The following is a 14,993-nucleotide window of genomic DNA, read 5'->3' on the forward strand; positions in this document are numbered from 1 at the left end:
CATCCACTAGTAATAGTTTTTAATATTAATATTACTTAACAATTTTTTTTACTAATATTTTTCTCAAAAGACTTTCCCATGCTATTTTTAAAAAGAATTTTAAACTGCTCATGCGTTTATAATTTATTTATATATTTATATTTGATGTCTATGTTTTATGCCGTTAGGTACTTAGCTATGAGCTAATCGCAAATGCTTTAGCACTAAAAGCTAGCCGGTGAATAACTGGAGTGAATACTAATACAATCACAACTTTTATGTTTTTTTATATGTAAATAATTTTGCATTTTGCATGAACACATGTAAGAGGAGTTGTTGGTGTGTTTTTGGTCTACTAAACTGATTTCTTTGGTATTGGACTAATTATAATGTAATAAAATGTAATTAAAAAGGAGACAAGTGGACCCAAACCATGCCCAAAACGTTGTCAGATTAGGGCATTATAATTTATTTTATTTTATTAAAAAATAATGCTAAGTTTTATATGCTAAGTTTCAAAATAAGACTGGTAATACATGTTATTTTGACAAAAAAGTGGACTTTTAGTTTATTTTATAGCACTTTAGTAGGGCAACGTATCACAGGAGCTACAATTCATACTTCCGTTCTAAGTAGTATGCAAAAAAGTGCCATTGTTGCTTTACTGTAGCGTACTATTTAGTGCGTTAGTATGCACTAGTTAGCATGGTCGCAACTTTAGCTCTTTGCTGCAAAGTTCCAACTTGAGCTGACGGCAACGCCATGACGTCATTCCTGCTCGCTGGCTGCCACACACACACACACACACACACTGACTATCCCACAGACCTCCGCCCCTGCAGCCATGCCGCCGAAACACGGGCAGCACTTCGGATTTTACCCCGAAAGCCCTTAGAGAAGGAGAAGCCCGGGCTCGCCTCGCGGACTTAGCAGACCCCATAACAGGGCACTTCCGCAGTCCAGGCGGTGTGTGTGTGTGTGCAGCCATTAGCTGGCGTGTATGGGAGTGAACTGGAGGAAAGCGAGGAGCTGAGGAGGAGGTAAGCTTCCATCCAGCAGATATGCAGGCTAATGAAAAATGTGTCCGGCTAACGCCGCTTCACAGTCCGCCCTGTCACACCGGGGACACACGTCCTGTACACACACATTTTAGCTCGTTTATAACTCAGGTGGCAGTTTGCCGGGAGTTTGCTATCGAGTTTCTCTTTAGGAAGCGCTGTGTGTGTGTGTGTGTGTGTGTTGTGTTAGGTTGTGTTAGGGTAACCTTGGCCGCCCAACACACAGCTGCACAATTTTAGCCTCCAAGCTACCACAAGCACACCAGCTACCCGCCTCATTCAGGGTTAAACTGAGGAGCAAACGGAAACGCTGTCACTTTGTTTGGGCTTTGTGTTGTGGGATTGTGGTGTAGCCGGCTGTTAGCCGTGTTTTCCCGAAGCTAACATGCTATATACAGCGAGAAGGATGGTCAGGTAACGACTGTGACCTGTAGCTACATTCTCAACTGGCTCACGTCATTTAAAATAAAATATTTTACATCCATTATAAGCGTTCTTTTTTTAAAACAATTGTAGCTATAATAGTTAAAAGGAATTGCAGGTCGCTTGGGTCTGTGTAGAGACGCTTAATTGATTAGGAAGTCGTCCACCTCTTAATGCATACTAGCGTACTAAACAGTATGTCAGAATAGTGTGGGATGGTGGTGTGGGTGGTTTGCATACTGTTTAGTACGGAAGTATGCACTGCTAGAGGCTGTGACGTAGCTGCACTTCTTTCTAGTATAATAGCAGTATGTGTTGCCATTTAGGGCAGTTTCTTTGACACAGTACATTTGCATGTTAGAATTTTCTTTAGGTGTTTAATAAAAAAAATAAATTCTGATACAAGGGTTGCACAAATCGTTAGTACTACTTTAGTATTTTTTTACATTTTCAATATTAGACTAGAGATTTGTGGATCAGTTGATGCTTGATACTGATCCAGTACTGACACAGACACAGGACTGACATGCATTTAGTAAACAGACTGACTCTCTAAAGCTCCTGTTGGCAAGTTATGCAAATCCATCGGAGGCACAGAGGTGGAGTGGTTTTAACACAAGCCGTGTCCAGGGTTGACAAGAACAGTCTTTGATGGGTCGGTCGAAATCACATGGTCACGGCATAAAATAAATCAGAAGGGATCGGGATTACTGGAAAATGTGTCAAATCCGCTCTGATATCTGTCGATCCAGGATTTCAGACCAACATCAGTCCTGATAGCAGCACTCAGACCGGTATCAGATTGGTGCCGATACTAGTCCTGTTGACTACCTGGTTCTGGTTCTGATATGAGCCACTAAGACATTTAGCGTGTACCTGTTTTGGAAGGGGAATTTATTTATTTATTTATTTAAATCTTCAGCCATACACCCAATCACCCACCCAGCTGGCCAGCCTCCCTCCCTCTCTCCCTCCCTCTCTCTCTCCCTTCCTATCACTGTGATTTATGATGCCAAATGATGTCATCGTATTTAATCTTAGGACATGATTAAAGAGTCATGTAATGGCAGTCGTGGATCATACCTCGGCCTGGAGGTCGTCACAAATCGCGCGAGCGTAGTGTTAGGATTCGTATTTTGATAGGGACCATTACTCAGAATGTTAAGAATGGAGTCCGATATAATCACGGCTTGTAAAAGACAAATAGAGGAATAACACAGGATGAGGAGGGCAGGAACGGCCCCCCGGCTGAAGGTCTGTTTTGCCTTTCTAGGTCACCGGACTATTTACATATCATCAGGCTCTTTTGACATATGCGTACTCTCCTTTGTGTGGATTCGTCGGTCGACTTTTGGGTGTCACAGCGTTACACGTCCCTCCTAGCTTGTCTCGTTCATAATTACTAACCTCTTCAGTTCGTCACCTTGTCTGGATTTGAATTGCTTTCCTTATCAGGATTTAGCTCAGCCATTACTGAACAGGCTGCAGAAAAAAGAAAAAAAAAGTCTGTCCCCCTCTCCCCCAGTTGGTGAAATATGGGAATAAAGCTCCAGAAGAGATAAAGTCAAGGCGCGTGGGACCTGTTTGCTGCAGTGTGTGCTTTCTTTCTGTGATTTAGCACCGGAGGAGTTTCGCTCGGCAGAGCGGATGTGTTCAGCACACAGAGAGAGAGAGTTGGATTTTAGCTGTCATTTCTCTAAGGTTTTTGCCACCTTTCAGAAGGATGCTTGTTTCAGTGACCAAGACACATAACTGAGACCAGGATTTGTACGTGCCATCCTACGTCACTGTCTGTAAGTTTGAGTATGAATAGTTTTTTTTTCTTTTTTTTTTTTTTTGTAATGACATTTCAGTCTGTGACAGTGCTGTTGGTACTTAGTCGTAAGTGCAATGTCCTGGTAATGTGATTAATGCCTTTCTAAAGGTCACATTCATTTGTTTTGACACAATGTGAGCCTGATTATTATCATTTTAGCACTCTGCGGTGACAGTGGTGATATTTAAGATGTTTCTTGGGGAACACTGAAGAGTGAGGTTTTTATAACGACTTCACCGAATTCTTGCAAAAATTGTGGACTATAATATATCTAACATGGTGATATGTAATCTGGCCACATTCCCTTTTAGTGTATTAGCCTAGCTGACTCTTCAGTCATCCTCAAAAGAAGCTAAACAGCAAAGACATACACAGCAAATGAACTCAACCATCATTGATTATCCAGCTTCTCTCTTTTTCTGTATTCTTATCAGCCAGGCATTAGGTAGATGTATCATATCACATCATAGTTTTCATCAGCTAGATTTTTTTTACTTATTGATCTGTATACGTCAGCAACATGCAGTAAGCAATATTGCGTTAATTTCTTACTGTAAAAGCGGTGCCACTACTCCAGTGGCTGCCTGCTGTCAGAACTAGCTCCATTAAGATATTGGATTATAGAGCTCTCTTTAACCTGATTACGTTCATCCATTTCCACGCCGGATCAGACGGCCTTATTAAGAAGCTAGTCCAACCTTAGCAAAGCCTCCGCTTATGGTGTTAAAGCCTTAGCGAGTGTGGAAATGCTAATGGGGTTTATCTTGCTAGGATTGGCTCTACGTACGTGATTCGTTCCTGTTCACCCCTTATCAACACGTATCACCTGTTGCGTAATCAACACGTATCACCTAATAAGAATGAGAGGAGAGTTTATGAGGATAAGAGAAGACAGTTTAGGGAGAGAAAGAGAGAGGGGCCTGTTGAGCCTAATCAGTTCTTCTCTCTTACGTAAACTCCAGGATGAGATGGAAGCGCCTGGTGGACTCGCGTCATCGTGTTGCCTGTTTCCGTGTCTGTCAGACAGTGATACTGATTAGAAAGTGGCTTTTTAGGATGATAAGCGGGATTGATGCCTAACCATGGCAGGGTCTTTGTCTCGGTGATGTAAGTTAATATTGGATTCTAATAGTCAATTTATTTATTTTTTTTACATTAGCCACACTGATTTTAATGAAGCTTCATGTCTGGTTCTCCTTGTATGAGTCATTCAGAGAGTCATCTCCCACACACAGCTCTGAGACGGTAAAGCTGGCAAGGAATGAGTGTGCACACTAAGCGATGACTTGGCGTAATATCTCTCAGCCAAGCACATCGCCCCCCCCCCCTCTCTCTCTCTCTCTCTCTCTCTCTCTCTCTCTCTCTCTCTCTCTCTCTCTCATGTTTTTTCCCCTCAACCTTCTCAGGTCTGAATTGTCCAGCGGCATTCAGATAGAGGAGCCATGACTGAAGGGGAAGGACATTTTTACAGCGTGCAGGTGGGGGACTCCACCTTCACAGTGCTGCGGCGGTACCAACAGCTCCGCGCAATCGGCTCCGGGGCGCAGGGCATCGTCTGGTGAGTGGGCACCGAGTGCCACCGTCATGCCACCTCCATCAGTGTAACCCATTAACACTGGTATAGATGAAGAACTACAGATTTCTGAATGTGCTGTCTATTGATGTTAAGCAAAGCTACAAAGACGGCTAATTTACTCACCTTAAACATTACCTGTTGAAAAATATTACCTGGGTTGACTGCTGGTTTATGCAGCAAAGAGTCATATGAACAATGACGGAAGGGGGGTGTGGCCTCTGTGATCAGAAAATGGTTGCAAAATCTTTGTACATAGAAGTGAGCATTACACAGCCATAGCAGTACCGAAGCGTACAGCCGTAAAAACGGTGTTATTTCAATCTCATGCGCTCTCTTAATAATGCAGATTCGCGAAACACAAATGTTTTGTTACAGTGCAGCAAAATATTAGCAGTGGGTCTCTGTGATCCACACAAGAAACAAAATAAAGGCAAAGTGCCGGCTACGGTAGCTCACTTTTATTTATTTTTTTTTAAACATATTCTGTTTCACCCCACCTGACCACCGGGGGCAGTGCTAAACACCTGTATACCTCCTTCTGTGCGTACTCAGCTAGCAGTAGTCTTTCAGGGACACGTAATAAATACTGCTGTTATGCTGGCATCTTTCCTTCTCTTGGATAACTAGATTATTATGGGATGGAGCTATGTGCTTATGAGCACGTTCAGAGCTACAGGTATCATTCGTTCTTCTTCAGTAACCGCTTTACTCTGGTCAGGGTCGTGGTGGATCCGAGCCTGTCCCGGGGAACACTGGTCATGCAACAGGAATAAACCCTGAATGAGATGCCAGACCACACATATTCACACCTATGTGCACTTTAGTGTAGCCACATACTGGCATGGTTTTGGGAGGTGGGAGGAAAACTGAGAACCTGGAAGAAACCCATGCTGACATGGGAAGAACATGCACAGAACCTCCTATGCTCTCAGCGATCAGAGACCAGGCATTGGCTTGCTGGCGATGCAGGGCTTTGCTTAGGTAGAGGAGTTGAGACCTTACATATTTTGGTGTCCAGATGGCACCGGGGTGACCAAATCCAGGTTTCCAGCCCAAGCTCACGTCATCCTGCTTTGCAGCCTTGGCATTTAGGACGACTGAAATACTCTGATAGTTACAGGTGGCTCAGTAAGAAGGTTATAGAGAAGATGGATGCATGCTGGCAGTTTTTATTGCAAACTCTGTCATTTCTTGAAGAAGGTATCCAAGTGATTCACATTGCCCTTGGCAGTTATACAGAGTTCACAGACCAACAGTTACGTCCATAACTATTGTTTTGTCCTAGGGCTGGGCGATATGACGAAATAATAGGGGTGTGAATTTTTGGGTTGACAGAGAATCGATTCGATTCACGATTCATCGGTTTTCAATCCGATTCAGAAGTGATTTTTGGAAAATTCAGAATGATTTGATTCACCAATTCAATTCAGTAACATTTTAAAATGTATTATTCACAGTGTTTAACTTCAGCTGTATCTCGAGCGAGAAAAAAAATGACAAACTACTTTAAACTGTTGACTGCACCAGTTTTTTTTTTTGCAAGAAAAGTAAACATTGCCTAAATTTCCTGACCATATAGGCAAGCAGGAATACAAAGTGCAATTAAAACACCTGTCAGGAATTTACAAAAGATTGGGCGGATTAGACCTCACCATATTAGAACTAGGAACTGCCGCATTTGCTTCTCCAGATATCTCTGTCTTAATACCATGGCGCCTGTGCAAATGGTTGCTGAGATTCATCGTATTCTCGAAGTACTTCAGCTTGAATTTACAGTATCTATAAATTGCGACTGACTTGTCCAGTTTTCCATCTCTTTTGTTAAAACCAAAATGTTTTTCCCAGTCCTACTTGATGATCCTTTATACTATATCTTCAAAAAATGAACATAAAGCTCATTGTAAAAGGTGTATTTTTAAAAATTAGCAAACCTGTTTATTGTGTAACGTATCGTATATAATAGAAGTGCCTTCAAATATCGTGATATGATATTTTTAGCATATCACCCACCTCTTTCTTTTTTTTTTTTTTGTGCTAGCACAGAATTAGAAGCATCACCTTTTAAGCCGTTGGACTTCCTCACTGGCATGCTATTTATGCTGATGTTGAGTATAATAATAACGCCCTCTTTTTCCACCCACTGCATTAAGCTCTGCTCTGGACACTGTCTTGGGCATCCCTGTAGCTGTAAAAAAGCTCAGCCGGCCTTTTCAGAACCAGACCCACGCCAAACGAGCCTACAGAGAACTGGTGCTGCTCAAATGCGTCAATCACAAGAACGTACGTCACGTTCTCCACCACCACACTCCTCTCCCTCATTTACTCATCATGCTAATCATCCCGGCTGACTCAAACATCCACGTCTCTCTCCACAGATCATTCGTTTACTCAACGTCTTCACACCTCAGAAGTCTCTGGAGGAGTTTCAGGATTTGTAAGCAACAAGTTTTTTTTTTTTTGGCCTACGATGCTTTTATTCGCTGAATGGAATTACTGCTTCAGGGAATTGATTTGTTTGTGGCCTAGCTAGGGCTATTATTATTCATAGCTTTGCTGAGACTGTAATGCGCTCTGCAAGTGTGTAGATAAATCATGTGGTGCCTTCTAGGTATCTGGTGATGGAGCTGATGGATGCCAGCCTGTGTCAGGTGATCCACATGGACCTGGACCACGAGAGGATGTCCTACTTGCTTTACCAAATCCTGTGTGGCATCAGACACCTGCATTCTGCTGGTATCATCCACAGGGTAATGAGCCTAGTTGATTAAAGGAATAGTCCAGCATTTTTTAATCTACCAGATCCGCACATATGCGATTACCACAGACAGAAATCTGGGCACATTTCTCTTTAATAAAGAACTGAAAACTTGTTATTCCAACAAGGGCTCATGTTAAAGGGTTTGGAAGCGTTTTTGTAGAACGTTGTCATGAATTCTTCTAAGGTCCCTCTAAATTAAGCCCTTTTATGAATCGGACAGCTTTTTTAAGTGGGAAGAATTTGCGGAATATGCAGTAAAAATATAGTTGTGTGGGGTGTAACATTACGCAAAGTTCAGATATGATACGGTGTGGTAGTGTCTTGATGCGAAACATTTTCACTACGACAAAAATAAGCATTGCTAGAACATGCCTTCGTTCGTGCCTTCAGTTTCTGTTTTCAATGGGCTACTTGTACTCAGGGCTATGACGTATTTCCATTTGAAATAGCGCAAATCTCGCTATCTCCGTTAGCATTTTTTACGTTCGGCAGTACAGCGAGACAGCAAAATCTTACATATATTTTTTTTTTTTTTTTCCCCACTTACAATAAAGACATAGTTTTGGTGCTCGTTTCTATTAATAGGTATTTTCACGCCTTCATAGTTGTTTATGTGTAACAAAGCATACAGTCTGATGCCTTCCTCTAGCTTAGTAAAAATTCAACATTATTAAACTACAATAATTGAAAATTGATAATGACACAGTGTAGTGTTGTGTAGTGTTTATGTGATCCATTCAGACTCTTGGTAGCGTGTACTGAAAAAAAAAAAAAAGCTGTGCATTAGAATGTAAAATTTGTAGACACTAATAATTACCATTAGCTCTCTCGCCAAGTTTCACTGAAGTGGTGTGTCTTGAAGCACAGAGTTTTTCTAATTTCAAATTCTGAGAGATAAGAGATTGAATCCTGCGTTCATCACTATACTGAGTAGTCTCATATATGCATCTGAACTTCCTAAACACCACAGTGATTTCTTTAACCAAGGCTTAACCAATCACCAAGGTCTTGATTAAGTTGAAATGTATGTTACACTTCACGATATGAGGAGTATTTTATGGCGGATAGACTGCATTATTATGCATTCGATACGCAGACATATCGAATCGAGAGCCTCGTATGAAATGATACAATACGCCATATTTTTACACCCTGTTTTGTGGGTCTGGTTGTGCAGGATATGAGAAAAACTTAAGGCAGGCAACCACTTTCCTTTTTAGTGTTGGAAATGTGGATAAAACTACATAAGCACACCTTTGGGAAGAGATGTCATGGTTGTAACAGTTAACACAAATCACCATGGAGATGAGCTTTTTCCTTTCCTGCCCCTCAGGACCTGAAGCCGAGTAACATAGTGGTGAAATCAGACTGCACTTTAAAAATCCTAGACTTTGGCCTGGCCAGGACCGCCTGCACCAACTTCATGATGACTCCATACGTGGTGACCAGATACTACAGAGCGCCGGAGGTCATTTTAGGCATGAAATACAAGGAGAATGGTAATGTTCTGCTCACGTATCTGGAATGTCATCTGTGGTTACCTTTTTGAGTTTTGAATATTGTTTATGTTTGTGTGTTTGCCTTTGCAGTGGATATTTGGTCAGTGGGCTGCATCATGGGGGAGATGGTGAAAGGCAGTGTTATATTCCAAGGCACTGATCGTATCCTATCTGCTGACTTCATCTCGGTTTGAAACTCTCAGATCTCTCACGTAATACTCAGAATAACATTTGTATTTGTATTTGCGTGTGTGCACACGAGTGTGTGTTAACATAGTGGTTCTGAAACTAGTCCAGAAGGTCCACAGTATTGCTCAGTCTGCGTGATTTGTGAGGTGGCATCGAGTAAGGTGACAGGATTCTTTCTTTTTCCACAGTCCATGTTAGCAGCTTTCTTTGATTAGCTTCTTGTGACACTGCGCAACACTTTGGTGCACACGCAGATGGCAGCAGAATGCATTTGCAAGGCCTCTACTCCCCTGGGAGGCAGGAAACTGTTCTTTGGCTGTGTCTAGACTTCTCTGTTTCTTTCTGGTGCAGTTAAATATTTTATTTCTTGGTACCTTCAAACAGACTGTACTTAGTACTTGGATCTGGGGCTGAACACAGTGACTGCAAAGTATTTGATTTAATTTGCCTGGTTTGTATGCCTACTGTGTACTCAGCCTATATAAATCTTAGTCAGCATATTTAATAAATGCCAGGGATTAATTATAATCAGAAACTGAAAGTTAATGTGGCTGTAAATAACATGTATTGCATTAGGGCTGCACAATAATAATTGTGGTCCATTTTGGCTTCCCTAATTAATGAAATGTGTATTTATTTTGTGACTTTGGGGCATTAAACCTTGAGCTCCAATATCCATGTGTTATAACTGTTTGTATGGTTGTGCACTGTGCTGGCATATGTATTTTCAAATCAAACAACATGCCTAACCATCAGCCTTATTTTAAATAAAATTGAGATTGTTATTTCATTAATAAGCAAAATAATCATTATTATACCTTTTAGCCATTATCCTACGGTCCTGCGTTAAAATCTAATGGTCTGTGCGTGAGCCTCCTTTGCTTTAAAACGATTAAATCATACCCCAATTTGGCAATGTTGTTGTGTCACAGTTGTTTAAAGTTGCAGCCAGATAAACAGCAGACGGTATGATTTGTTTGGATAAAAAAGCTGCTGCTTGCTTTTCATTAGAAAACATTCACCAGCTGGCTGTCAGTGCACATTGCTTGGAGCACTCACTTCCTTTCTTTTTTGTTTTCATTCTGTACTGCAAGTAACAGTGAAGATTTAATCATTAGACAGCCAACAGCTGCCTAGTGGAAAACAGATATGCATATACGATTTCAATTTTCCGTTTCTGTTTTAACCTTAAATTGGCTGCTGCTAGACATTGACCAGTGGAATAAGGTTATCGAGGTGCTGGGAACTCCTTCTCTAGAGTTCATGAACCGTTTGATGGAGACAGTGAGGAACTATGTGATGAACAAGCCACATTTCCCTGGAGTCAGTTTCAGTGAGCTCTTCCCAGACTGGGCTTTCCCGTCAGAGACCGAGCACGACAAACTTAAGAGTAAGACGAGTATTCTCTCTCCCCCTCTTTTTTGCTTTCTGTTTTTTTTTTTTCCCCATTTGTTCCTCTATGACTGTTACCTTTGTTGTCAAAAATGTCAAAATTCAGAATCATTTGCCCTTGTGACTAGATGCCTTTCTGCAAGCTTTAGGATACTCTTAGATAATCTCAACACAACTCTCTATATATTCATCCACTGCGTCTCCTACAGCCAGTCAAGCTCGGGACCTGTTGTCAAAGATGCTGGTAATCGATCCAGAGTCTCGCATCTCTGTCCAGGAAGCCCTGAATCATCCCTACATCCATGTGTGGTACGACCCAGCTGAGGCTGATGCGGTGTGTAAACACTGTGTACTTCCATTCACCACATAATCTGTTCACTCTGTAATTAAAGTATATCTCACCCGAAATCTCATCCATAAATACACGCCCAAAATCTCCATACATTTCCTCACTCACTTTCAGTAACCGCTTGTCCTGGTCAGGGTCACGGTAGATCCAGAGCCTATCCCGGGAGCTTTGGGTGTGGTTCGGGAATACACCTTGATGTTACAGCAGTCCATACACTTAATTAATCTCATTTATAAATGAGCAATTTTGTGAAATTGCAAAGCAGACAGAGGTTCAAAGTGGAACTATTGAACTATTCAGATTTTCACTAGAATAATGAACAAATGGAGGCAAATGAACAAATGGAGGCAGTTTGAGGCAGGTATTTACTGATCAGGTTTTGCTGATATTAACTTTTCAACCTTGTAAACAAACAGTGGACACCAAACACACCTCATCATATCAGATGCATAGAGTAAGAAAAAAATTGTGCAAATAAAGATTATTATTATTATTATTTGCCGAACTATTCCTTTTTATATACTATTCCTCAGGTGGTCTGTCTTGTGTTGAGGTCCAGATTTGTAATTATTATTATTTTTATTATTATTATTATATATATATTTTTTTTGCAGCCCCCACCTCAAATCTCAGACAAACAGTTGGAGGAGAGGGAACACAGCATAGAACAGTGGAAAGGTAAAAGTCCTTGCCAGAAAAAAGGTCTATAAGAGCGATTAGTATTAACGTGTTCCTATGATAAGATGATTCATTTTCTCTGTCTGCCTTTCACTAGAGCTTATCTATAAAGAGGTGATGGACTGGGAAGAGAGGAACAAAAACGGTGTCCTAAAGGAGGAGTGCTTAGGTGAGTTGACCCAAATGTCAGCTGCGTTCTGTTTTACGTCTGCATTCGATTGTAGCTAAGTGTGTGTGTGTGTGTGTGTGTGTGTGTGTGTGTGTGTGTGTGTGTGTGTGTGTGTGTGTGCGCGTGTGTGCGCGCGTGCTGTTCTGTCCTCTGCAGTAGATGGTGTGGTGAACAGCAGTGCTACAGCCTCTCAGTCCTCGTCCATTAATGACATCTCGTCTATGTCCACTGAGCAGACGCTGGCCTCAGACACAGATAGCTCCTGCATCGACACCATCGCTGGGGGATTAGAGGAGTGACTGTGAGCCTCTGTACTCCAAAGCACTCTCTCTCTATCTTTCTCTCTCTCTTTCTCTCTCTCTCTGTATTCCTCCTCCACACATTTTTCCAGATGGCAGTGTGGGCCCTGACTTGTTCCAGACAGACAGGCTGTGACACTCTGGGGCTCTTCTCTCACAGAATCATTTTTCGCCTAGTTTCTTTGCATTCAGTTACGTTCCATAGCCTAATCGGTTGAGAAGTAAGTCTAAGTACAGATTTTAGAGCAGGAAATGAAAAAGTTCCTGTAGCTATGGCCTGTGAGGTAAATTTGATCTGAATTCTTTGGTGGAAATGTGCCTAAGGATTTCGGAGTTCCTTCAGAGGTTCCTGAAGTGGAAATATCCTTATTACTTAAGTGGAACAGAGTTGGAAAACTAGATTACTGAATTTATTTTTCACATTAAACTTGCCTATTAGCTTACTGTTTACATGTAGGCATGTGGAAACAACTTTTACATTTTATCCCTTATTCAGTTTAAAATTTTCTGCTAATGGAATAGAAGAAATGTAAACTGTAATGAACTTTTACCTAGAATTATAACCATGAAGTTCATGGTACTTTCTTTAATCACTACCCTCCCCTCTCTTCCTAAGTTTCTTTCTCTTTCTCTTTCCCTTCCACGTAGCTGATATTAGCTTTCATATTCTCACTCAAGAAGCACAGACACTCCTGGAACACGCTAATCAACGGCAAGTTCCCTCTTCTGGAAATGTTAAAGTTCTCAACGCTCTGTTTAAAGTATTGCATGCCACTCATCTTGAACTCTTAAAGTATATGTTTACAGGCCCCCTGATTATGCCTGAATACTTACGAAATGGTAGTGCCTGCCTCTGTATATAGACACGATACACCATGTTTTCAATCAGAGAACTTGATAATGCATCTCACTCATATAGGGTGTAGCCATGTATATAGATTATGTGTAAATTTTTTGTGTGTTGTGGAAACCTGATTTTACAGCTTCTCTAAATATGGTTTAGCGAAAGTACTGTATGCCATACACTTTATTTCAAAACAGTATCTATTGTTGGGAATTGGGTTTGTTGCAGAAGAAAGAGAAAGCTGCACCCTGAGTAACTAGAAGTGGTCATATTGATGGTGGTACGTATTGATGAGGAACGATAAAACTGTGGAAGCAGCGCACAAATTTTCCTTTCTGTATCATTCCAAAAAGAATTCTGCACAACCTGTGGCGTTCATAAATAATTTGTGAGAGTTGTACATATAAGCTCAAAGCAGACGATTGCCTTTTTAATTTTCACAAAGCCCATAAGGATGTTTTGCAAATCAATTTGTATCTTTTTTTAGTCACTTATTGAAGACCAATGCCCTTTTACGGAAAGAAAATTAGCTTTATTTTATACGAAACGCTTCAGAGAGAGATCATATTGTTCCCCTGTGTATGCATTCTGCATTTTCACTGCATTTAGTCATTGGCATGCTGTGGCAGAACACAGCAAGTAGCAATGTATTATAAATCTCTAGTCCTGTTAACACAATAGCATGTGCTTCACATTGAGCAGTCCATTGTTACTTGTCTGTCCAGTTTTTAATTTTTGCCCTGGGAAGGGAACCAACACTTACCATTTTCTGTGCTGAGACTTGAAAACAAAAATAACAAACTATAAAATTCCATTGTATGATATAGCTATTATTTTACAGAAATGCATGAAAGCCGTCGTTCAGTGCAAATCTTACTTATAGGTGCATACCAGGAATGTTTCTTCTAAAGGTGTCGTTGAAGATCATTTCTTCAGTTATAAAAATGACTGTAAGCCTCGTTATTGACTCATCTGGACATGAACATGTCTGGCTTCATCTTAATGCGGTGTGTACACACCCCAGGCTTGCTCTGATGGACTTTCGGAATGGACCTACATTGATTGATGCACGCAGAAGTGCAGCCTCGGCATCATGAACGTTCCTCATGCCTTAATATACTCGCCATTTCTTTTCCAGTCTGGTCTGACAATTAAGAAGCTTTAGGTGGATGGACAGAATGATTGAAGACATTATCTGTCACCAGGCAGCATTATTTGCTCTTGCACAATAGCTTTCTCATTCATACACATTTCTATAAAATTGCTGTAAAATAGCCTCAATATGAGATGCAGGTGTATGTGACCTCACCTGGTTTTTCTTTTCATAATAGTAGCACGGTAATAATGTACTCTGATACATTATGTATTGCAATAGTGCACTGTTGGTGGTTTTTTTTTTTCCCTCTAAACTTTCACAGGTTAGCTTGTTTGTTAAAGAACATGAAATCTGCAAGCACTTTTTTGTGAACAAAAGTGAGCTTTGTGGTATTAAATCCTAGTACAAGCTGACCACTAACTCTCTTAAGGGCTTACCGGTGTTTCAGAGGGTATGTCTCTGACATTTTTGTCACTTTGACAATCTGTATTGCTAGAGATGGGACCAGTCATTTTTTTTTTCTTTCCACATTGGTATCCGCTCAAGTTTCCCCAACTTAATTTCTTCATCACTCGAAAATGTTTCTGGGAAAACCTATTAAATATCTTAACTGCTATGTATGAATAATACTCTTACTGCTTCTTCGTGGTTCCTGTTGTTGTGTCATGTATGGATGTGCTCCTTGTGGGTTGTTGCGAACGAAAACTCCTAGTGAGTTTCCGTCATTAAACCCTGTCTGAAACATATGCAAAATCTCAAACAGGATTATAGGTCTGCTGCAACTGAGTGTCCAATCCATTCATTTCTATGTGAGGGGGCAAAAAGAAATAATCTGTAACAAATTGCCAAATAAAACACTTTAAATTAA

The 14,993-nt window shown here is 40.9% G+C and overlaps 1 protein-coding gene across 2 annotated transcripts; it reads left to right on the forward strand.

Annotated features, from left to right (window-relative positions):
* Positions 1-751: 751 nt before the first annotated feature.
* mapk9 (mitogen-activated protein kinase 9) lies at positions 752-14,993 on the forward strand. Of its 2 annotated transcripts, none has more exons than XM_026938444.3 (12): positions 752-1,019; positions 4,683-4,834; positions 7,003-7,132; positions 7,228-7,286; positions 7,461-7,599; positions 8,944-9,109; positions 9,200-9,271; positions 10,506-10,688; positions 10,900-11,024; positions 11,654-11,717; positions 11,815-11,886; positions 12,046-14,993. In XM_026938444.3, the coding sequence occupies exons 2-12, from the start codon at positions 4,719-4,721 to the stop codon at positions 12,183-12,185; spliced, it is 1,266 nt and encodes a 421-aa protein (XP_026794245.1). In that variant the 5' UTR covers positions 752-1,019; positions 4,683-4,718; the 3' UTR covers positions 12,186-14,993. The 2 variants fall into 2 exon arrangements, with proteins under 2 accessions (XP_026794245.1, XP_026794244.1); XM_026938443.3 differs by having other exon boundaries at positions 753-1,019; positions 12,043-14,993.

This window comes from Pangasianodon hypophthalmus, chromosome 15, assembly GCF_027358585.1.
Source record: "Pangasianodon hypophthalmus isolate fPanHyp1 chromosome 15, fPanHyp1.pri, whole genome shotgun sequence".
In the NCBI taxonomy this organism is placed as follows: domain Eukaryota; kingdom Metazoa; phylum Chordata; class Actinopteri; order Siluriformes; family Pangasiidae; genus Pangasianodon; species Pangasianodon hypophthalmus.

What these genes read in the sequence shown, in the direction of transcription:
- mapk9 (XM_026938443.3), top strand. Translation starts at nt 4,719, where the DNA reads ATGACTGAAGGGGAAGGACATTTTTACAGCGTGCAGGTGGGGGACTCC. An exon ending in ACCCAGCTGAGGCTGATGCG is followed by an intron (nt 11,025 to 11,653) that starts GTGTGTAAACAC and finishes TTTTTTTTGCAG; the next exon opens with CCCCCACCTCAAATCTCAGA. An exon ending in CAGCATAGAACAGTGGAAAG is followed by an intron (nt 11,718 to 11,814) that starts GTAAAAGTCCTT and finishes GCCTTTCACTAG; the next exon opens with AGCTTATCTATAAAGAGGTG.